General features: G+C 37.3%; 2 protein-coding genes across 2 annotated transcripts; both read right to left on the reverse strand.

The window, feature by feature from the left end:
- Positions 1-275: 275 nt before the first annotated feature.
- Positions 276-1,937, reverse strand: LOC103961908 (protein WHAT'S THIS FACTOR 1 homolog, chloroplastic). The gene has a single exon (XM_009374552.3). The coding sequence runs from the start codon at positions 1,838-1,840 to the stop codon at positions 629-631; it is 1,212 nt and encodes a 403-aa protein (XP_009372827.2). The 5' UTR covers positions 1,841-1,937; the 3' UTR covers positions 276-628.
- Positions 1,938-10,814: 8,877 nt separating this feature from the next.
- LOC103961918 (probable pectin methyltransferase QUA2) lies at positions 10,815-17,293 on the reverse strand. Its single transcript, XM_009374563.2, is given in 11 exon segments — positions 10,815-11,452; positions 11,845-11,983; positions 12,726-13,029; positions 13,169-13,344; positions 13,459-13,684; positions 14,130-14,157; positions 14,159-14,371; positions 15,229-15,361; positions 15,456-15,577; positions 15,579-16,204; positions 16,893-17,293. Coding segments are annotated over 10 exon segments (2,088 nt in total). The 5' UTR covers positions 16,167-16,204; positions 16,893-17,293; the 3' UTR covers positions 10,815-11,293.
- Positions 17,294-25,205: the final 7,912 nt, after the last annotated feature.

A 25,205-nucleotide genomic window follows, 5' to 3' on the forward strand; every position in this document is an offset into this window, starting at 1 on the left:
ACAAGTCATTTAGTACCTGAAATCTAGTAGCAAAGAAATTATGGCATAAATGTCGGTTCTTGAAGTAAATCCTTCTTCTGCAGCAGTACCCGAATGCCCCAGTTCACATAAGTCCCGATTGAGCTTTTCGCATGAACATTAATTTCTTAAACTCTAGCTCCAGTTGATCAACAAGACACAAAAATTCCTGCTGCGACTCAAAGCTCAGAGGCGTAATTTTCACACAGCTTCATCGCAAGAACACCAATATATATTTGTTTTTTTTTTTTTTTTTATGACAAATGATAGCATGAGTGGTTAAATTGTTAAATGTTAGGTGGGAGGGAGATCGTTGGGGATCAAACCCACACCGGATTGCATAGGCGTTATTGCTTTCCGCCACTGCGCTAAAACACTATCTGCCAAGGATACCAATATATGGATTATCAATGGGGATAAATAATCCAAATTTCCAAATAGTGCCCCAAGGTTACATCACATGATTTCTCTTATGACTTCAAAAACCTCGAAAATCCTGTCAAGGAAGGCTAGCCAAGCTATCTATGATGCATTGCCGATTTCGTTGTAGCCCAATTTTCCTTGAAGCTCAAGAAAAGAACTCAAGTTTTTCTTAAACCTCTTTATCATTTCATTGATCAACACAGCCCTGTCCCATTTCCTTCATATCAGCATGCTTATACAACTTCTCATTGAACACCACCTGGGGATCCTTCTCAATCAAAACCCCATCTAGGTCATAAGCATCTTTCAGAAAAACAACCCAATTCATCTCCGTCCCAGCAAGATAAAACGTTCTGGGCTGCTTCAAAAGCATCTGATAAGTATGCTTAGTCAAGCTAAACTCCTCCTTGAACTCCACAACATGGTGTATGGAAGCCCTCTTCTCCAATGTCAAGCTCAAAAACTCATGCAACACTCCTACCCTGTACTTCTCGGCTTCCAGAGTCCAAAGGTCCAATCTTGATCCATCCGAATATGGCGAAACCAGTGGAAGTGAGTTCAACATGTTCAATTTCCTCTCATCCTCTATCTCCAGACCCAAATCCTTCCCATGCTTCACTGGAAACCGAAAAGCCCTCTTCACTCTCTCCTCATCCACCATGAACTCCCTCTCCATCGCGCTCACCGCCATCAACGGATCCCAATTCACCAGTTCAAGCACTCTCTTCCCATCCTCCTCAACCACAATCCTGAAAAAATTAGGGTATTTCGAAACCCTGTCCCTAAAATCTTCAGGAATTCCGAAAATCGACCTGCAATGGTAGATTTTACTCAGAGGGATACGCTTGTTGGCGGACATCATGAGCAATTTACGAACGTTGTTGACTCGGTCCAACTCCATTGAGTCGATTATGACTCGCTCCTCTTCGAGCAGAGCTTCCATGAAGTCGGTGAAGCCGATCCACATTTTATTGTCATCGTGGCGGTAGGTCTGGAAGATGAGGGGGTGGCGCTGGAGGGAGCGGGCGACTTTTCGGCCGCGGGGGAAGCCGAGTTCGCGGTAGAGCTTGCCGGCGTCCTCGAGGCGGAGGACGCGGTGGGGCTGCTTGGAGAGGAAATCTTTGGATTTGGTGAGGAATCGAAAGTAGGCGTCGCGCTCGACGATGTGTTCGAAGTGGGGGATGAGGTTGGGTTGGGTCTGGACTAGCTTGGTCCGAGGGCTTTCGTCCTTCTTGCGTTTTTTTCTGAATTTTTTGGGGGTTTTGGTGATGAGGAAGGAGGTGGAGAACGGCGAGGTTTGGTGGAGGAGGAGTGAGGGCTGCGAGTGGTTAAGGTTTGGGAGGTGAGGTGAGGGTTTAGGGTTTGGGGTTTTGGAAAGGATGAGGCGCCAAAACGCCATGGAATTGGAAGCTCAACTGAGAATTTGAGACTATGGAACTTGGTTACGGTTTTTAAGTGGTAACTGCAAATTAGCATATCCATTTGTTTTCCTAAATTATAATTTACACCTATAGATTATATGCTAGTGTTATTCAACAGTCTTATTAATTTTTTGTAATTAATCTTTTTCGATTCATTTTTTATAGTCAAAAATTAAAAAGATAAATGACAAATAGAAATAAGTGGTTGAATAACACTTCTCTAAGTAATACTAAAACCTAATAATAATAAAAATATACAGTAATTTGGAATAATAGCACTTTTGCATAGACTTACATTAATTTGGAACCAGAATTAAAATAAGGAAATTTTTTTGACATGTTATATGAACTTGTTTATATTTTCAATTTGTCATATAAACTAAAATTTTAAGCAATTTGTCATACCAACTTTACAAAATCATTAATTTGTCATCTCACCCTAACTCTGTTAATTTTTTCATCTAATATAAGTCATGTGCCTCACACATGACTTGTGTTCGGGGTTATTTAGGTCATTTTAACATCTTTTCACAAATGTTTTTACTTTTCTTTAGTACAAACACTAAAAAAAAAAAAAAAAATTTAATTTAGCGCATGTGCATCTACAACTCTATTTATGGCACAAAACGTTAACCTGTTTCTCATTTATAGAGCCCGTATGAAATTATGTCTTCATGACATGCTAAAATGCAAACTCCCACTTGTGTATCATTACATATTTGGAATAACCAAAAGATAGTGTGCATTGCATGATCATTTCATTGCTATCATATAAAAAATATTGTTCCATTGCCTAATAAACCCTATAGTTTTTGTCGAATACAACTTGATAAAAGGAAAGTAAGGTATTAAAATGACCGAAATAACCCTAAACACAAGTCTCGCACATGACTTATATTGGATGGAAAACTTAAAAGAGTTAGGGAGAGATGACAAATTAATGATTTCAAAAGGTTGGTATGACAAATTGCTTAAAATTTTAGTTTACATGACAAATTGAAAAATGCATACAAGTTCATATAAAATTACAAAAATTTTTCCTTAAAATAAATAATAAATAATTTTCACTTTACTATCTTCAAGTGATGTGATAAGCTTATGACCCCACCAAAAAATTTAAATTAATCAAAAATAATTAATTATTGTTGTGGCTTATTTTAATCTGACAAGGGAAAGGGGGTCGGTGGCATAGAGAGAGATATGTTTGTAGGGTTATGTAAATGATGTGTTATTCCCCCTAGGCAGTGCCTTTATTTATAGTAATAAGGAAGGGAAGAATCATTCTCCTCTAAGGAATACAAGTCCTAATATGGAAGAATAACTAGTATCAAATCTAATTTAAGATTTACACAATTACACCTAAATACAAAGTTTATAGCACTGCCCCTTGAGTGTGTAAATACTCAAGTAGATTCGACATCATGTAGAGTTGAGGAAGTCGACTCGTCGACACTGATTTTGGGAACATGCTAGTTTTAATGTAAAGTAGGAACTTGTATATGGAACTAAGTCTCCCAAAAAACCCAACAGCTATAGTAATACTCAAGTAGGGACAAAATCCATAGTCTAAGGAAAAACAGGGAGAAATGCAAAGTTAAATGAAACGTCTACGTGGCGTCATTAGGGATATGATCAACCCAAGGTGGGTGCCTCATCAAAACCTCGTTAGGTAGCAAAAACCTGGTGGAAAAAATACTCCTAATCTTTGGGAAAAATAGAACATTAAGATTAAGCAAGTATACTTCAGGATACTCCCCCTGAGTTCGACATAATTCCAAAGAGAACTAACATTGTTACAACTCTGAAACATTGTTACAACTCTGAGTTCAACACAATTCAAAAAGTTTACTACATATTCCTTGAACAAGCTTCTGAAATGTCGCCTTCGATGGTGATTTGGTGAAGAGGTCGGCCAAATTGTCTTGTGAATGGATTTACGTGATTTCAATCTTCTGATGCTCTTGCTGTTGATATGAGAAGAAGAACTTCGGTACAATGTGCTTGATGTTGTCTCCTTTGATGTAACCCTTCTTGAGCTGTTTGATGCATGCTGCGTTATCTTCATAAATCATTGTCGAAACGTTAACGGCGGGGTAAAAATTGCATGAGCTTCAAATATGGCTCACAACTGCTCTCAACTAGAAGCATTCCTGAGTTGCTTCGTGTAAGGTGAGAATTTCAGCATGGTTAGACAAATTGGCAACTAAGGTCTATTTAGTTGACCTCCAAGAGATTGCGGTACCTCTAATGGTAAAGACATAACCCATTTGAGAACGAGCCTTGTGTGGATCAAATAAGTATCTTGCGTTGGCATAACCAACAAGGCGAGAATCAACTCGAGATAAGGGGGTGTGACATCACTCAAGGATTCATAGGGATAGAACAAACCCAGATCCATAGAACCTTTAAGCTAACAGAATATGTCTTTAACACTAGTCCAGTGTCTGCGTGTAGGTGGATTATTGTATCTTGTCAAAAGATTAACAGTGAAGGTGATGTTGGGTCTAATGCATTAAGCTAAGTACAATAAAGCACCTATCACACTTAGATAAGGAACTTCAGGCTCTAAAACCTCTTCATCATCCTCATTCGAACGGAATAGATCTCGCTTTGCATATAACGATCAAACGATCATAGGAGTACACGAAGGCTTCACTTTATCCAAGTTAAAACAGCAACACCTTCTAAGTGTAGTTCAGTTGATGTACTTAGATTCCATCAAAACGGTGTTTTATCTCGAGATCGAGACAGTATCGAGTCTTTCCTAGATCTTTCACCTCAAATTCCAACTTAAGGTGTGCAGGGCAGTTCTTTCTAGCTCTTAAGGAGTTCCAATGAGGTTTATGTCGTCGACATAAACTACAACAATTTCGCAAAACTGGAATGTGACTTCTTAATGAACACACAAGGGCATAGTTCATTGTTCACATATCCCTGACTCTTCAGATACTCACTCAAATGGTTATACCGCATTATTCCGAATTGCTTCAAACCGTAGAATGAACGCCTCAGCCGAATTAAGAGCATGTTCTGAAGTTTGGAAATATTTGATTCGGTCAATGTAAGTCCTTCGGGAACTTTCATATAAATTTTGGTATCAAGATCCTCATAGAGATACGCAGTTACTACGTCCATAACGGATGAATAAGTTTCATCATAGTCAATCCCTAGTTTTTGTGAGAAGCCTTGCATAACCAGACGAGCTTTGTAACGCACAATTTCGTTATTCTCATTACGCTTCCAAACGAAAACCCACATGTAACCAACAGGCTTTACATATGGAAGAGTATCAGTTACAGATCCAAACACCTTATGTTTCACAAGCGAATCGAGTTCGACTTCGATTGCTTGTTTTCAATTTGACCAATCAATTCTATGTCAACATTCATCAACAGAACGGGGTTCAATGTCATCGCTCAACATTATCTCAATAACTACTACATGTGTTAATGCATCATCAATAATCATCTCATTTCTACACCAAACATCATCTAAGCTAGCATAATGGACTGAAATCTCTTGATTCTTGAAAGGTGGATTCGTCTCTTCAAGGACGTTTCCGTAATCTAAATTTCCTCATGAGTTGGATAGAAGGAGTAAGGGAGAGTCGGACTCAAGGTAGGCTTAAGAGGATCCTGTGCCATGGGCTTCCTCTTCCGGGGGTGTGAATTCTTTGAATTAAGTGGTCTGCCACACTTATGTGTAGGGGCAGAGGATTGGATAGTTGCTAATGTATGTGGATCGGCCAAAGTGACGTCCCAGGCTTCCATGAGGGAAGTATGTCGTATATTTGGTACATCTAACTTTGCGGGCACATTCGCAGCTGGAATATGTGATCTTGTCACTCGTGCTAGATCGATGAAAGCATCTGGCATGCTATAAGCTACGCTCTGAAGATCTAATATATGTTGCACTTCAGTTTTAGACTGAGCGGTGCGGGGATCTAAATGAGACAAAGTGGGAGTCGTCCACGATAATTCGTGTTGTTCTTCAGGAACGTTAACATTCTTATCTCCCCTTAATGACAGAAAGATTATCTCATAGAAGTGACAATCCGCGAAATGAGCGGTAAGCAGATCGCCTATCAAAGGTTCTAAGTAATGAATGATTGAAGGAGAATCATATCCAACATAGATTATCATCCTTCGCTGAGGTTCTATTTTGGTACGTAAGGGAGGTGAAATTAGCACATAGACCACACAACCAAAAACGCGCAGATACGATATGTCAGGTTCGTATCCATAACCAATTGAAGGGCGTTATATAGTTGGGTCACAACAAGCTCAGGCAGACCAACATGGCTGCGTGCAATATTGCATGGCCCCAAGTAGCGATCGAGAGCTTAGTACGTATAACCAACAATTGAGCAATCATTTGTAAGCGCTTAATGAATGCCTCTGCCAGACCGTTATAGGTATGACCATGGGGTACTAGATGTTCAACTTCAACCCCAACCGACATGCAATAGTCATAAAAAAATTTAGATGTAAATTCTCCAGCATTATCCAATCGAATAGATTTGATTGGATAATTAGGGTGGTCAGCCTTGAGCTTGATAACTTGAACCAACAGTTTGGAGAATGTAGTGTTCCTTGTGGACAACAAGCACACGTGTGACCAAAGTGTGGAAGCATCAACCAGTATCATAAAATATCTAAATGGTCCGCAGGAATGGTGAATCGGTCCACAAATGTCCCCTTGAATCCTTTGTCGAAAAGTATGAGGATTCGAATGAATCTTGTCATAAAAAGGCTTATAATAAGTTTTCTTATGGAGCAGGTTTGACATGTGATTCCTTGAATCGAACCTAAACTTTAGGTTAGTGGGTGCCCGTGTGATGATTTGAGGATATGGCACATCGTTGTTCAGTCCAGGGTGTCCCAAACGATCATGCCAAAGTGTAATTTCGTGCACAGTCGTAGAGGTAGGGCTAGCCACATAGTGGCTTTCTATAAGGCGTATGGTCATAGTATATAGACCACTCGAGATATACTCCATCTTCTCTAGAATACACTTGTGGCCATATTCGTAGAAAGTTATGCACAAAAATTCAATTACGTTTTCTACGTAGGTTTCAACATGATAGTTATTATCTCTAATGTCCTTGAAACTCAATAATGTTCTTCCGGAACATGGAGAATAAAATGCCTCATCAATGGTCAAGATTGTACCATTGGACAACATTATACGTGCCTCACCATATCCTTTGATCAGGTTGGATAGGCTTGAGAAGGTTGTCGGAGGTGCATTCTTAGATATGAAGCTAGTGAAATAGATGCGTTCACGTAAAATGGTGTGTGTGGTTGCACTATCTGCCAAACAACTAACTTTCCCATTAGTCATACCTAGAAATAAAAATTAATTTGAATCGGCCATATGCATAAAAGTTCTTAAAATAAATATCCATTCAAAATAATTTAAGTATTCAAAGATGGTAATTAAAAACTTAATATCCAAAAACAAATCACCAACTAATAATCCAAACATAAAGGAAAATTGTTCAAACGTAAACAAAAAAATAAGAGGGGGGTTCGGCCATTATGTGGAATTCGGCCCCCAAGTTCTAAATGCAACTAAATATAGTTTATGACTAAGATTCTAATCTTCCATAGGGGTAATAGCCTCCTGAAAGTCAGAAACCTCTATCTTGGTACTCTTCAGTTTATCCACTTGCATAAAGTTTGATTCAAACTTCTTACGACGAGAATGATATTCAGCTACAACCTTCTGGGGAGCACGACAAACACAAAACCAATGGTCCTTTGAACCACAGCAATAGCATATGTCCGCATCCATGGTTTCAGGTGCTTTACCCTTATTATTGAAGTTTGGGGCCTTAGAAGAGAAGTTAAGGCGTTTATGGGCTCGATTTCCTCCCTTAGATGGGCCTTGGCTCTGTTGACCTTGACGGGGTTGCTTCTGGCCGCCCCTACCACGCCTATGTTGGCGTTTTGGGCGTTGGTTTGTACTATAATGTGTTTCAAGCACAGCAGTAGCCTCAGTAGGTCTTGATGATTTTTTATCAATAGATGATTCTGCTTTCAGCGAGAAGTAAAATAGAGATCAAATTCGAAAACTAGTGAACTTCTGAGACCTATATTGTTGCTACAAGACAATATTGGTAGCATAGAAGGTCGAATATGTCTTCTCCAGGAGATCCTCTTCGGTCAAGTTCTCGTTACAAACTTGAGAAGTGATCGGGTTCGACAAACTTCATAATTATATTCATTCACTGACTTAAAGTCTTGGAAGCACAGATGCTGCCAATCATGTCTTGCTTCAGGCAAGAAAATGTCATTTTGGTGATCAAAGCGTTCAGCCAAAGTGTTCGTGGATCTTCCTCAACATACTTGGTTTGCAATGCATCATGAATGTGTCTTCGATGAAGATCATGGTAGTGGCTTTCTCAGCTTATAAAGTGCGGGTGAAAAATTATAAAGCTCAAATTATCTAAAAAAATAAACAAGTAAATTCGGGGCCCAAAATAATAGACCAAAGCCCACGGGTGGGCTAAGCAAATATATGTCGTGAGATCCAGGCCCAAAATTGGGCTGAAGTAGGCACGAGCTGATCAGGCCAAAAAAAAAAAAAGGATTTAGGCTGCGAGCCCAGTAACAACAAACGGTTTGCAAAACATGGGTCCAAAAATAGAGGCCCGTATAGGCGATGATCAAGTGCGGTAGGGAGAAAGGTAGGGCTTTAAGCCCACACATAGATATGCTCTGGTGCTTCGCCGTGCAATGCATCAATATTCCAGCTTCGGTCTGGAATCTGGTGCGACATAGGCAGATTAACCCAGGGGAGACACAATCCAGTGCGTCGCAGGACATTGGGACACCATAGCTATGGGCTGGTGTCTCAAGCTGAGTCCAACAAAGGCTCAATTGGGCTCTGTGATGCGGGCCGAGAGAAGCAAAGCCCAAGTGACCTTGAGTCAAGTCCAAAACGGCCCAAGTAGCTAGGTTTTAGGACATGGTTCTCGGTGCAGGCCCTGGGTTTGACGGCAAGCCAAGTCCTAGTAACGGAGGAAGTACCTCGACGTCGGGGGGAAGGAAAAACGGAAACCCAAGAAATTCAAACTTGAATTTCACCTAAATTCGATGAAAATCTTCTGGAATTTCAATGATTTTGGTTCAAAATCACGACACCATAGCGGAATTTGCCTGAAAATTGCACGGCAAGGTCGTGGTCTCACTGTAAGTGAGTTAGAGTTTATGGGTTCGACGCCATAAGCGTCGGGTTTTCCAGGTGGAGCTTGATAGCTTCGTGGGTGGCTCAGGTCATGGGTTTGAAGAACCTTAGGAAATTATTTTTAATAATTTTTGCTTTTGATTTCCAGATTAATTCAATGCATATTCAATCAAATAATTCAATGCATGGACATATATTTGATGCAATTCATGGCAATATCGAATTCACATAATTCAACAATTATGGATATAATGCATACACAATTTATGTAGAATCTAAAATTCAAAAAACGTAAAGTTGGGTCATGTATTATGGTGAATGTTCATACTATCAGGACTGCAAAAATATTGAGAAAAAAATCGTTGTTTTGAAAGAACCTGATTGCGTAATGCTATTGATTAACTGGTTTGATGCAGAAAACTTCCACGTCAAATTCCTAAGCGCAGCGGTAGGAGCATGCTGATAACGTGTTGTGACTTATTTTAATCTGACAAGGGAGAAGGGGCCAACAACACTAAGAGGGAATAGAGAGAGATGTGTTTGTAGGGTTGTGTAGAGGATGTGTTATTCCCCTTACCCAATGCCTTTATTTATAGTAATAAGGGAGGGAATAATCATTCTCCTCCAAGGAATACAAGTCCTAATAGGAAAGAATAACTAATATCAAATCTAATCTACGATTTACACAATCACAGTTAAATACGAAGTTTATAATAATTACTAATAAAACATAAAAGTTGAAAAGTTAAAAGTAAAATAACATTCTCTCTTATCACTCTCATCCCCACCCATGCAACCTTCTGCATATCACCCCCACCACTGCGGGACTCTCCCCCACCCACACCAATCCGACCCACTCCAAATCCACGCTAACGCACCCCTCTATCTTTATCCCACTAGGTACTCCTCTCTCTCGTGTCCATCTACAAGTCGAACATGTCCGTGTAGTTTATCTCCGTCGCATTGTCGAAAACGCTGTCGTTTGGCTTGAACATCGTGTAGCCAAGTCTTGGGTACGAATCCGAAGCGGGTATGAATTGATTAGAAATGGGCGTTTGGTTTGGCGGTGAAATCCGAGAATTGGAATGACGACGACTTAGTAGTAGTCGGTCCGGAATTGGCTTTGGCTCGGTGGGTGCATGGTGGAGATGTTAGTGACATGAGCGCCGGAAATATGACATGCTCACTCCCCAAAAGAGACAAAGGAGGACGGGATTGTAGTGATAGTCGAAAAGTGAAGGCAAAGATTTTTCAATTTTGTAGATTTTTTTTTTTTTTTTTTTGTAATTTTTTTAGATTTATGATTTTTGTTATTGCCCATTTTTTTTTTTTTGTATGATTTTAAATTTTTTCATGGGCCAAAGGTTAGCCACGTCATCGTTTAACAGAGAATTTAATGACTAAATTAACGGAAGAATGATTTTGGGAGCAAATGGTAACTTTAGGTATGAAAGAGAGACGAAAAAAAAAAAACTGAAGTTAGCAAAGTGCACATTTCATGATACTTGAGTCGTCAAGCAAGAACACTCTAAATAATACGAGGTCATTAAGTTTCGAGACTTCTAGGTTGAAGCAAGAAATATATGGATTTCAAATTTTGGTTTCGATAAGTGTGACGATTGACATTCAAATTCGAGACCTATTCCAACATTGAAAAAAAGAGATGCCACTAAACAAAGAACTAATGCCATTTGCCACTTCATAAAGATAAATGTGAAATGTTATTATACCAAACACATGTAAATATTGTAGCCAAATTCGTGATTTGTAAGCTTTGAAATGTAATTCAATCAATTATTGAGGTTGGGGGTGCTTGACATAAAGCATTGACAAGCATGTTTTTTACACTATAACAGACTGCATTTGTTTATTCTGTAATGATCTTCACAATCTTAAATCATGTGGTTGTATAGTTACAATGCGAAATTACATGGAAGATTAAAAATATAATCCTACACTCCTCTCTCTCTCACTTTGCTCCGGACCTCAATACCATAATAATTACATGCCCTATGTCCCATGGCGGCCTTACGGCCGGCTCCACGGGTTTGTGTCGCTTTTACAAGACTCAACACTGGTTTTCTTTCGTCCCTTGTTTCTTTGGTTTCGTCTGTCCAAAAATTTTGGTTCCCTCTCCTTTCAATGGCAGAGTTTTATGATGATTGAGTAAAATATGTAAATGAATATGAATCAAGTGATATTACCACCATATATCTCAGGCTCCCTTTGAAACTGCTGTATTAGTTTGCTTGCTTCTTAAAGAAAGGCTTTTGGCATATGAGTAGTTTCTCATCGCTGTTGCTTTCGATTTCCACCACGCGTGCCTCCCATTTCAGCCCTGTCGTGAGAGCTCTTGCTGATTCGACAAGAAAAGCTTTGTCATGGATTATCACCCAACCCTGCAAACAATCACTAACATCAGGAGATATTCTAAATACTAACATAATGAAGTAAACAAAAAGCCATCCTACATAGCACCTATAAGTCGTCTATTGCGTTTTGGTGGTGGAACTGAAGTTAACGTCGTTGTTTATTTCCATAAGCCTCGACGGTATAAGACACCGTACAAAACAAGACAAAATAATGTATGCCAGTTACATCCTGACATGTAAACAGATATATACACACACACGTATAACTGATGTGTGACAGTCCTAAAAGGGGATTTCCTCTATTGAGTCTAAAATTTAGTTAACAGCCCTCCATTCTTCTGCCTGAAACTATATTGGAATAAACGGACTGGTAAACTAACCGTAGATGAAATGTGATGAGAATTATTTAATATGGGTACCTCTGGACGAAGCAATCGATCAATCTCTATGAATAGATCAAGAATGGTACATCTGCGCTGATGATCACTTTCAAGTGAAAGAAGTCCTGCTGCATGCACCATATCATAAGTTCTTGGGTATGTTGGAAAGGGTTCACACCTAGAAACAGATAAAAATTCTTGTTAAAACAAAACCCTACAAAGGAACAACGACGCAGTATTTCCTACAACTACAAATGATGATAAGAGTCCAGAGTCCAGACCATGATGTAAAACATGCTGGAGGCAAATCAACTTTTCAACCAATCAAATGCCATGACAATGCCACTTTTATGTCAAATTCAATCCATTGGGTTCTGTAATTCAACAGTTACAAATGTCGTTTCACAAACCTATAGTATAATGACATCCCTCAGTATTCACTGCTTTTTTTTCAGATAACTCCAGAGTTACAAAAGTATATTAACGCTGAATTATTTCCCCCATCAAGAATTTACCCATCAAACCTGTGTAAAGTCAGCATAATTTAAGACACTACAAGAAGTTTGAAGTCTTTTTTATGAAAGAAAATTCCTGTTTGGTTTTACACCACTGATTAACAAAGGGGAAGGATCACTAAGCTACCTACTACTAAACATGCAGGACAGAAAAATCCCTGGTTAGATGATGCAATCTAACTCTCTCCTTCGTGAATGATACATCCTATCCATGTGAAAGTATACTGGCGAGCTCATTTGAAGAAAAAAAGAATCTAGTGCTACAAGACTTCAGATCACAAGAAATTATAACTAGGCAGAGATGTTATGTTTAGCGAAAGAAATTTGGCTAAACAGTTCCAAGTTAAACATGATGCTTAACAGTAATTGCAAGGGAAAAAGATGTGAGAGAAAAAGTAGCTTTACCAATCATGCAGAACACCAACAAATCCCCTGTCAAGGATCAAGGGCAGATAATTGGGTCCATTTGTTGGGACCACATTCATGACCCATGCAGACTTTCCAGCTGCCAATAACGCAGAATTAAAACCACCAAAATGAGCATTCATGTCAAGTACGTTTCTAAGCATATTATAGGGTGGTGAAGGATCTTCATCGCCAGGTCTCTTTGGATGATCTGAGAATATCAATGGTGACAGAAGAGACCAATAATTCCGTACTGCCATTTTCCACGTCTCAGCATCCTCAGTGATTTCTTCTGGATGTAATCCTGCGTGAAAATTTCAACACACATGAACCATATGATCTTCACTAAAATAAATTAGGAGACAATAGACTAGTCAGAGGCTGAGCGATGCATTTGTTTGTTTTCTCTACAAAATAGGCTATATCAGGAACATAACAAGTACCATATATGGCAAGTTCACTCTTGTTCAGATTTGCCCTATAAGGCCACGTTTTCCTCCCTTCAATAGGAATCCATCTGCGGCTTTGAGTTCCACCAATGCAGGCTTGGAGTGGTCGATAATATGGAGATTCAACATCATGACCTTTGCTGCATATAGAGGGACCTGAACCTGGTTTCCTGAAGAAATACGTAGATTGTACTACATATCAGTTTTGGCTCTTATTCTTGTGCACTAAAGACCATACACATATGATCCCACGTTCAAAAGAAAATCCACGTTAGTTTCCTTACCGTGAACTATAACAATTCCTTTCACTAGTCTTCTTCCATACAACTGTTTCATCTTGCTGCGATAACATCTCCCAGCAGAGATTTTCTGCAAAATCATGTACAAGCTTCCACCTTTTCTGATTCACTTTGTTACGACGAAATGTTTCAGCATTGGTAATAGGTGATGTCCAGACAAAGTACCCACCAGGCTTCAAAACTCTATCAACCTCAATCAAGAGGATCCCATCTGTCGTACGAACATAATTGAACATATGATTAATATACGGTAAATCCAAAAAGTATTAGTCTTTTAGTATATTAATAGCTGAATGTGATATTTTCTGCAATCCCACTTCTCAACAAAATTGTAAATCCAAAAAGTAGTAGCCTAAATATTTCTTCTAAAGAGTAACAGTCTAATTATTTTCTGAAAACGCTTTAATAATACAGAAAGAATTGTATTCGTTGGATTCTGTACATTTTTTTATACACAATTTCTGACAGATCTTACAATCAAAATGTGCTAGGTTCCAAGATAAGTTTACACAAAACAAGAACATAATGCAGATTGAACATTTAAAATATTGGCACTTCATGGAGTACAGTTAGAAGTAGTTGGTTAGTAGCATTGGTTAAAAGGTGTGGTGTATGCAGGCACAAAAGAAAACACTTGTTAAAGAGGAGAGCGTTACCCCGTTCGTCCCAATCAATCCCACATCGCTGCACAATGCAACATATCAAAAGAGAGAGATGGATACGGCAACTGTTTCGAAATAAAAGAACCAATCATTGCAGGAAGACCCCTTTCAAGAGTCAGCTGAACTTGGCTTCCTGAAGCCTCATAGTTCGCAATGCACATAGTTAGGATCTGACTGGAAAAGAGATGTGCTCCGAAACTACCATAACCGCATCCTATATCCAAGATGGTTCTCACCTGCAGAATTAATTTTGACAGTTTCATTAACCAATTCAAACATAACAGCAGAGTTTTAAATTCAGTGCAACCACCACACATCTTGATAATATGTACATAAGACACAAGTGTGTACATACCACAGTCCATCTGGCATATAAAGCATGTTGCAGTACATTAAAGAGCAAATACACTACAATGTGATCATAATATAACAACAGTATGCTCTATTTGTCTTTGAAATAATCTGATCCGTACATAAGAATTTCTGTAATGATCAATCACGCATCAGAAACCAATGGATATGACATATGTACCCTTCTAGGTGGTATGCAGGTGTTCATGTGTACATGTAAATGGAACCAAAGCTAAAAAAGCAGCTTGGTAGGGTACCATAAGGAGTTATAAAGTATTTGCAGTCTCTTATGGAGTAAGCAATGTCAAATGTAAAAGTGCTTGAAACAGTTTGAAATGCGTATTACTGAGCTGCAGTTTTCATTGCCAAGGGCGATGTTTGACATATTAACCCACATGTCAACTACCACTAAAAAAAGGATACTGATTCATTTCTTAAACTGAATATTCTGGACTGGGGGTTAGGCTAGAACCCCTTCTTGTTCAATAAGGAGCATTAACATAAAGATGTCAACTGCTTGGCGAAAATGCTACATATATATTCCTAACAGCTTCTTGTTCAATATGATTATGTGCATTAAAATAAATATGTCAACTTGCGTGACTAAAATTCTACCCGAATATAAGTTAAATAAACTACACGAGGGGAATCAATCAAGGGAAAGGAACATGATAACGAATGTTTCCATTGTTATGTGGGGTCGGTTCCAACAACTAATACACACAAATTCCAATCCACTTACCCCAGCTTGTATGAAGTTTGATTCATTTCTCAGTCCTATCATTTCTGCAATTTGGTGCGAGTAGTCTTCAACACCATCAAACATCAAGGAGGCTGAACGGAATGAAATTTGCTCTTCTTCCAACATCATCATCCTGTCAGCACACTGGAAACTCAAAATTAAAGCAAAACCAGGACAGGTTAATAGAATTAGAGCAACATTTGCTAACAAGAGAAATCACAGCTGACCTCTTCGTCAAGCTTCCAGAAGAAAGTACCTCCTGTGCTGTTATTTTCACATTCCCCACCCAGATGACATCTCTACCAGTAGGCCACCGAAGAGGAATCTTATAATTCACAGGCGGAAGAACCTAAGCAATTTTGCCTCATCCCATTCTCACAATGCCGGTCATATTCGTTGCCATCCGTAAGACCTAAGGCAAGATTCTCCGAAACATTGAAGCATGGGACATTATTTTCGTACTCCTGAGGACAAAACTCCAAGTCTTTCAACCTTGATGAACCAAGAGAAAGCTCTCCGATATGCCACAGGTCAGAAACAAGTTGCTCTTGGAGTCGCCGGTATCCATGGTGTATGCGACCTCTTGAAGTTGTTGAGATGGAGAGTGTCCACCAAAAGGATCCGGTAAGAGCTAGAATAACAATCAAAACTAAACTTAACTTCAACAGTAGCAGCATTAACTTGTGCCGACTTCTGGGAGTACCAGCCATGAAGGGATCGGATGCAAAGCCATTTTCGGTATTTCCATGTTTGGAAGGAGAATTGTCCGGAAAAAGTACTCGAACTGGCAATCTAAAAGCAAAACTATTATTATCAGAAGAAGCTCTTCTGTCCAAATCTTCTTTATCTGTTTTATCTTTCATTTGGGAGTCCAAAAAATCATTGCTACTGCCAGAGATCCGCGGACCAGACGGACCTCGATGCAGAGGTCTGGCCATTCTTTGATTTCAAATGATGCAGACCGCGGAACAAGAATCTGTTAAAAGAATAAATAAAATTAAAATTCATACACAATCAAAAGACATCCAGGAAAGCTCCAACAAGAGAAAAACAGGCTGAGAGGTGAAAAAGGCAGAAACCCACTAATGTCCCTTAACTTAAATCCCAAGACAATTGCAAAACCACAACAATTCCTCATTCAAAAGAGTTTTCTTTTTCTGGTGAGGTCATAACTTCATTCAAAAAGTTGATTTACCTTTAGATTCTACAAAACCCAAATGTATTTTCCACCCAATAAGCTTTAAAAGAAAGGAAAGAATAAAAAGTTTTCCCTCAGAAGCATGATCATTTCGTCACTAGATCCATTAACCCAGCTGCAAGACAGACCCCATAAACGATTCAATATATTAAAGAGAAAAAGGAAAATCTTTTATCTAAGAATCAATTGGGAAGAATAAACCCAGACAAAGAGCAATTAAGATTTACAGAAATTAAGAGACAGAAAGCAGATGCATTTACATATTAACTACAGATTTGGATCACTTCCCACACCAAATAACAATAAAAAAATTAAATCACTTTCAAGTACCCAAACGAACTAATAGCAAAACAGAAGCATATTTCTACTCAAATTTCAATCCTAGAGTGTAATAAAAAGAACCAGAAGTACAAAGTAAGCAAAACCCATTTGAGATCAATCCACAGATAGCAAAACCAGTGGTTACCCAATTGTGCAGAAGGAGCCAAATGTAGCAAACGTGAGAGAAGTAGTTGCAGAGAAAAAAACAGTACCTTTTTAATTAGGGAAAGAGAAGAGAATAATGGATAAAGAGAAAGAAACAGAAAAGAAAGGCCAAGAAATTGTTGGAAGGAAATCAGTATGAATCCATGGACTAGCTCGGTCTGTTTATTGCCACAAACACTTGTGCTGCTGTGGCTCCGATTTCATCTCTCACTTGGGTCGGTCTCTCCCACTTTGCTCAAATGCTTTAGCTCACAGGAGAGGAAAGAGAAAGTAGAGAGAGAGGGAGAGGATTTTGTACCGATCCAATCGTGACAGAGTTCGTGAAAACTGAGTACTATGTAATTTGTTGGGGAAAATGCACTACTGTGGAGAGAGACTAGACTGTTAGAGAGAGGGTTGAAGCGAGAGATTAACATATATATATATATATATATGTATTTATTAGAAATTGTAAGAAGACTGTGGATTCTCTATCACTTCACAATTTAAAGTTAATTTTCATATCAAAATTATAAAACATTACGCTAAAAATAGTGGCATAGTCAGAAATTTTACTATTGGGGTCAATCTTAAATATTCATAAGCTTAAAGTGAAAAAAAAAACTAACAAAAGCTTATATAATAACACAAAGTCATAGTTTGAAAACTCATTGAAGATGATTTTAAATGTATTATGTATATTAACTTCTACATTTCTAATGTGACATGATTAGAATCGTCGATCTTTGACACAATATAGAGAAGAAAAAAAACAAAATGACAAATTTTATTCATGAGTTATATCTATCTGAAGATATAGGGTCAAAAAATCAAAGTATCATACTTTTCAATAGACCAGAAATGTCAAAACCTTAATGATTTTGATATAAAAAAAAATACAAGAAAAACTTAATACAAATAATCATATAACAAAAACTTGGAAGTGAGAAGGGTCAAGTGATCCTCCTAAGCCTTCATTAGCTCCATAACTAGGTGGCAGAGAGTTCCGCTCTTGAGAGAATCTCGTTAGTATTTTTTTGTATTAATTTGTACAAGTTTTGTATAATAAATGCTACGAGGGTCTTATGAAATTGTATTATTTATTTGCAGAAAGAACACACTATGTGTTACCATGCATGTAGGAGAAGTGCACCGCTGCTATAAATTCTAAATTCTCACTTTTTCAATGTCACAAATGTGAAAATATCAAATGCCCCAAATTCGTCCCAATTTGACATTCAATTAATTTTGGTCGACAGAAGAGCAAGATGGTCTTCCATGAAAGAGACCTTTTCCCAACTAGTTTTGAACTTTTGATCTATGAGTCGGTTTAACTACTCACACTCACAAGTCTTTATTTATGACTATAGAGGTATTTGGTGAATTTGGTATACTGAAATTTTGGGAGAGGTTTCAAGAGTTTTTTGCTTTATACAAGTGAAATTGGGAAAAAGAGCATTCGTATTAAGATTTCGAGAACATGGTGAATGGTGTTAATTATTTATGAACCATGCCTCTAATGAGTTTTTTTATTTTGTAATATCCACTCAACTAATTATATTGCCTGTCAGTTGAACTTTTTTTTTAGGAGATGGTCATCTGTTTTCTTATATCTTACGTCTTTTTCTAACGTCACAAAGGATGTTTATTTGCTTGACCATCATTTTACAAACAGCTTCAATGTAAAGATGTAAAATTGAGAATCTAAATAGACATTTCATTTTATTTTAAAACGAAAACTCGTCTTTTTTGTAATATTAAGAAATCAAACTCTAAATCTATAAAAAAAAATAAAAAAAATTTAAAAATCAATCCTCTATCTGTCTATCACTTAACTCTTTACCCTATTCTCACCAACCCTAATCCTAAGAGATTTTTCAATGAATTAATAATACAGTTAAGTACATCAAGTGTCATAATAAAAATAGTTGAAAACTTGAAGAAAAAAAAAATTTAACCACTTATATTATAAAAATTTTGTGCATCCAGCCGTGCTTCTTCTTCTTTTTTTTTTTTTTTTTTTTTTTTTTTTGGCCTTTTTTACCCTTGAAAGTCTTAGGGAATGGGCTTTTAAGGATGAGCCCCAGTCAATCTTCCAAAGAATTAAATTTAAACAAATCATTTAAAAAAAGCAATTGGGGAATTTACTTGCTGACTTCCTCTATCTATCTGTGTGCAAAGTTCATTGTTTATATGGATCCTTTTGTTTTAGGAATTTTATGGATCTACCAAAATATAAACTTTGGCTCGCGCCTCATTTGCCGGACACTTAGGCTAGCCATTCTGTATTTTGTACTAAACAATCTTATTATTTCACCCTCCCCACCGCACTTGCATCACTTCTCACTACCTCCCACTCGTTTAATAATTCAAAACTAATGAAATACTTAAATAACACATATTAAAAGTCAGCAAATATGTTAAGAATTGTTGATTTTATAAAATTATGTATCTTCGGACAAATATTTACATGTCATTGATAAGACGGGTTTTTTCTTTTGTAAATATGTATCTTACCCTAGTCGTAATTTCTGAATTTTGTGGAAAAAGGAACAGCACATCACATGTGTTATCTATAGTATGTTTATGCATTCAAAATGCTTTTGGTCGTGGACTGAAAAATTGGCTCAGTTGAAGACAGATTTTCAACTGTAATTTGTCTAGTACCATCCAAAAAAAGAGGATTATCTTCGGATCTACTTTGTGAGTATTTTAAGGATTTATAGATTCTAGTCGTTCATCGTATATCGTGCGATCAGTTTTCGTCAGGTACTATTTATGATTAATTTTAAATTAAAAAAATCAAATAACTTTTTACTGTACGATGCACGATGAATGACTAAGATGTGAGAATCTCCAGGATCTCCACAATTTGAATCCGAATAGGATTAAATTCCTATTCAAAAGCTAAAAGACATATATTGCTTTAAGATAGATTTACTAGCCACGAAGAATCATAATCACAATTGTAAAAGAATGGGATATGATAATTTTTTTTTAAAAAAATTTCACTTTTTTTTTTAATTTTTAATCATCTAATCAAATAAATTATAAACAAAAAACAGTAATAGTACTAGGTGGCAAATGAGTGAAGAAGAATACCACTAGACTGTAGTACTAAGTGACCAACGAAAACAATAGTAAAATCACGTAGAAGTGTGTGAAAAATTAAAAACGGTTTGGTTTATCATTCTTTTAAAATAAAATAGATAAGTAGACATGAATCTAACAAAGTTGGACACAATGCGATCAATGCTATGCATAAGTTCAAACTTTTATTTTTGTAATTTAGATGAATTCAACGTAATTATCTTATTATTGGTTGACAGCGAGAAAATAGATAAATTCTTACCAATATAAATAAACACAAAATAAAGTTGGAGAAAATAAATAAATAGGTGAGGGTTTGATTGACAGGGTAATGGTACACTTTTGGGGGCTTGTGAATGATTTGGGTCAGAGAATCAGGTAAATGGAATCCTCTCACCTACACAAACGGGGCAATCCTTCTGCTCTCTCTCCTCCCTCCGTAGAAGAATCCACCTTCCACTACCAAAATCTGATTCCACTCAACCACTAAGATTTCACCTCACTGACGTGGCACCCTGCAATTTGTTGCAGTCATGCACCTGATCACACTAGATTGAAAGCCCTGAAATAAATTATACCAAAGAGCTGGACTTTTTTATAATTATTCATGGATCCTTTTGACAAATATTGAAGCGCAGACGGGGGACACATGCAAATATTCGTAAGATAATATCCTGTAGGCAATTTTGGAAAGGGACTGGGCCAGTGCGGGCAGGTGGTAAGTGGGACCCAGTTGCCGCGTTTATCTGTGTCGGTGGGACGGGAGCGGTGAGGTGGCGGGTGGAGGTGGGTTGGAGAGATGGGCGCGCGTCGCAGATGATTGCAGCTCGGATTCGCAAGTGTGAACGGTAGTTGTCCGTTAGTGGTGGCGGTGGAGAGTAGACACGAGGAATTGAATAGGGTGGCTAGCTGGACTCCACGGCCCACGAGCCACGCGGTTAAAAAAGAGGTGGGGGCCAATAAACAATAAGCAGTAAATGGAAAGAAAATGAGATCCGGTGAACTAGTTCCATGGTTAGTGTTTTTAGGTTTGTTGATCCTAAAAACTATCAAGCTTACGTGGTGCGTAGATCGAATAATTAATAAGCTAATTACGTCATTCGGTTGTATGCGGGGTGTGCCAACTCGTCGGCCGAGCTCGACCGAGGAGTGAAATATGTTGATGTGGCGTTAGGCGCGCTATTGACTTCCTGATCTTGCAACAGCAACCGAGGAAGGAACACGTCTCGGCCTTTGGGTTCTAAAGCCTGAAGACAAGGCTGCTAGTTCTGCGAAGTTCAATATCAAATTCGGCTTTCAATGTGCCGAATGTAGTAATCTGTAACACCTCACTTCGCCGAGAAGGATAATGAGATGACCTCTGCCAATAAGGATTCGAAAATCCTTCTTGACCAAGACTTGAATAGATAACCAGTCGCCCTCAATGCAATACTGTTTATCCAAACTAAAGGTGCTCCACGGTCAGCTGATTCTACAGCAACAATGTTGTGTATCCAAATTGAAGATGTCACCGGTTGCTTTCACAGTGATGTTTATTCAAACTGAAGATGTGTTGGCGGAAAAAGAAAATAAAAATCTCAAGGTTGTCAAGAGGTTTCGCGTAGAGCGAGGGTTTGCGCATGACAGTTTGTGTGTTTGAGAGGCTTAGAATGATGGACCCCCTTCTTATTTATAGCAACCAATCTCGTCATGGCCGAACCATAACTATACTCGGATTAGGATTCTTTATCCTAATCTAACCAAGTCTCGGCCAATCCTACCTCCATTAGGACTCTGAACCACACTCTTTATCCGGCCACATTTACTTCTCAAATCTGAGCATCCTCATTCCATTAAGACTCCTTATTATACTAGGACTCGACTCATTCGCTCTAACCCAAATCAATCCTTCTTGCAATAGGACTCGACCAACCTAACTGGGCGGCTTATGACTACTGGACGGCCCATAGTATTTTTTGGAAGAACTTTGAACCGAACATAAACCTAAGCTCGGCCCAATAATATTATTTTGGGCCCAAACAAGATTATTATTTGATTGTATGGTAGTAGAATTTAGTTTGTAATGTTTCTCATTTTTAAAAAAAATGAAATTAAATAAATATGATATCAATCGACGTGGTGAAATTCTAGTTTTTACTAAGGTAGTATGTGTAGCTTGAGGAAACGAGTGGAGAATAACTAATATAACATGGGTACACTGCCAAAAAAGTTTTATTATGCTTTGCTTATTTACTGAATGACTAAAACGACTACTTATGACATCTTCATTAGTAGTATTTGCACACATAGTTATTGAAAGGTAAACATGTTGTTGATTTGTTAGATTTGTATTGTATGGATTTGCAGTGCTTATCATTGATGGTCAATGATCTCAGTTTTTACAGCTTCTACCCATAGTCGAGATTTTTTTTTTTTTTTTTTGTTCTACTTACAGATTTCAATGCTATATATTGTTGTATGAGTTTTGGCTTGGTCCTCCTATTTATATTTATTATTAATAAAATTTGTAAAGAGGAGATGAGTGGATATATTTCCTTCAATGAATGAGTCGTTATCTTACACACGACCATTAACTAAGAGCTAGTTTTACCTAAACTTTCTTTATTTTTATAAAAAAAAAAATGGACGTGGTGAAACATTTTTGAGTTTTTTTTACACTCCTTCTTGCAAAAGACTTACGAAACAAAATTATATCTAGCCATTTGATTGGCATTTATTTATTTATTTATTTTTTTAATTTTTAACATTGAGAGCTTCTTTGATAAGAATGTAGAGTTACTCAAGTTTTGGGAAGGGCCTAGCTAAACCTGACGAAAGTGTATTTTGGTTCCAAAAAGACTTGAAATGACTTTTGCAAGAAGAATTAGGGCTCGTTTGGAAATGTATTTTTAAAATAATTGAAAATGCTCTTAGAGAAAATGTTATTGGGTTCCAAAAGCACTATAAGTGCTTTCTACAAGAAGCACCAGTTATGTGCTTCTGCCATGAAATGAAGTACCTTAAGTGTCTTTCCAGGATTTGTTAACATTTTTACTAAGGATTGTTTCAAAAAAGATTTTCACCAAAAGTGTTTTCAGTCACATTAAAAGCACATCCAAACGAGCACTTAGTTATGAGCTTTTTGCAAGAAGCACTTCTAGTGTTTTTTTTTTATATATTTTATTTTATTTTATTTTTTAACTTGTATTTTATTGAGGATTGATTGTAAAAACACTTTAGCCAAAACGTTTTTAATTATTCTAAAAACACTTCCAACCGAAGTGGTATAATCATAGTATCACTGTCAATGTACAAATAAATCGTTTCAAACTACTCAAATGTGTCAAAAACAAGCATTATAATTTGTATCCTTCATTTATATGGTGTGATATTGACATGTAGACTGATAGCCTAGGCCCAAGTGGATACTTAGTGTCAAAAATATTATTCTTATCACATTTTTCATACAACATTGTACTTTTTTTTTTTAATAAAGATGAAACCCATATATGTTTGTGGATCCTACTTTTATCATAAATATGATACAAATGTAGAATAAAAAATATGATAACTGTAGCATTACTCGTTAATTTATTCATTTATTAGTGAACAAGGAAAAATCTTTATATAGACGGAACAAAGTATAGTTCATGATCAAGCTAGGTTAAAATTTTGGTTTCCTTTTACCATCCAATTACCAATTTAGGACAAGTATTTTCCACCATCCTGTTGGTGTAGTCATGGTTAAGTCACGTCAACATTTTATATTACTATTCATTTTTGTCTTATTATCTTTATAAAAATAAAAAAAATGTTAACGTGACTTAACCGTGACCACACAAAACAGAAAGACACAAAGAGTATCGGAAGTGGAAGGGCTGACAATCCTTGTCCACCAATTTATAATATTAACCCGCATCCACGGCACCAGTCCATTCTCGAACCCTACATATACATTGTTCCACACGTTTAGCACAGCGGATGTCATGACTCAGTAATTATGACGCAATTAAGAAAAAATGGAGAAAGTAGGAGGGTAATATGAGCTGGCCACTTTCCACCTTGGTCTCTCAATCCTTAATCGTTAAATTCCTTATGGGTCATGGCATGGCAGAAATATTGGGACCCTTGTCGTTGTCCCATTTAAAATTTTCAGAGCTGAGACTGAGAACACCATCTGCATGCTTTGCCTCCGCACCAAGATCTCAAGTCTCAACAATTTCACCCTACGAGGCTGCGCCCTGCCAAGGTGGGGTTGTTCTGTCGCCACTCAAATTCCTCATGAATTCATACCACTATTTTTTGGATATAGATATATGCCTAAATTAATTTGGGAGGTTTTCATGAATCCGGATTCGCATCTTGTTTGTGAGGATTCCAAAAATTCATGAATTGTGTTCGTTCATTATATATTGTGCGATTAGAAATTATTTTAAATATTTATATTTAAAATTAAATACAAGCATCACTTGTCAAAAACTAATCGCACGATGTACGATAAACGAATACGATTCACAAATATCCAGGATCCTCACCAAGAGGAAAGAAATTTCTGATATGATACGATTCGACATGAGGAATATTAAATTTTCTCTTTGAACATTGAAATATAATTACCATTTTGACTAACAATTAATCTCTTGTTATAAGCAAAAGTACAAGGAATGAAATTTCTTTTAGATCCCTCCTTTTTTTTTTTTTTTTGTCGAACGATAGATTTATTAGATTAGAAAATCAACGAGTTTGAACCTACACATAGTGCAAGGACAACACTTCTTTTCACCATTAGAGCGCATGAATGTTTTTTCCCTTAATTTTTTCTCCATAAATAATGAGGAGAATTCAATATAGACACTTTTTTCTTTCTCAAAAAAAAAAAAAAAAAATATATATATATATGGACACTTTTTCAATATCAATTAGATAAATATTGCCAAAATTTTAGAGTCAGTCTAGCAACTCACCATTAATCAGTATCAATCAAATAAATATTGCCAAAATTTTGGGTTTGAGGATTTGATTTGAGTTTGTGCTTGAGAGTCCTATTTAAATTCATGGTCTCAATTCGAGAACATGTTTGGATTTTTTCAATTAGCAGTCCCAATTTGAATTCAATCGAGCTCATAAAGTGTGGTAAGTTTTCATATTATGGGTCAACATACTCTTCCTCTCAAACAAGAGGAATATTTGGCTCCTCAAAAGATGAGGAGGAATTCCTCATCAAAACACTTTATGGCAGATTAAA

This window comes from the organism of the source record quoted next, unplaced genomic scaffold (assembly GCF_019419815.1).
Source record: "Pyrus x bretschneideri cultivar Hongxiangsu unplaced genomic scaffold, Pyrus_bretschneideri_v1 Contig2, whole genome shotgun sequence".
In the NCBI taxonomy this organism is placed as follows: Eukaryota; Viridiplantae; Streptophyta; class Magnoliopsida; order Rosales; family Rosaceae; genus Pyrus; species Pyrus x bretschneideri.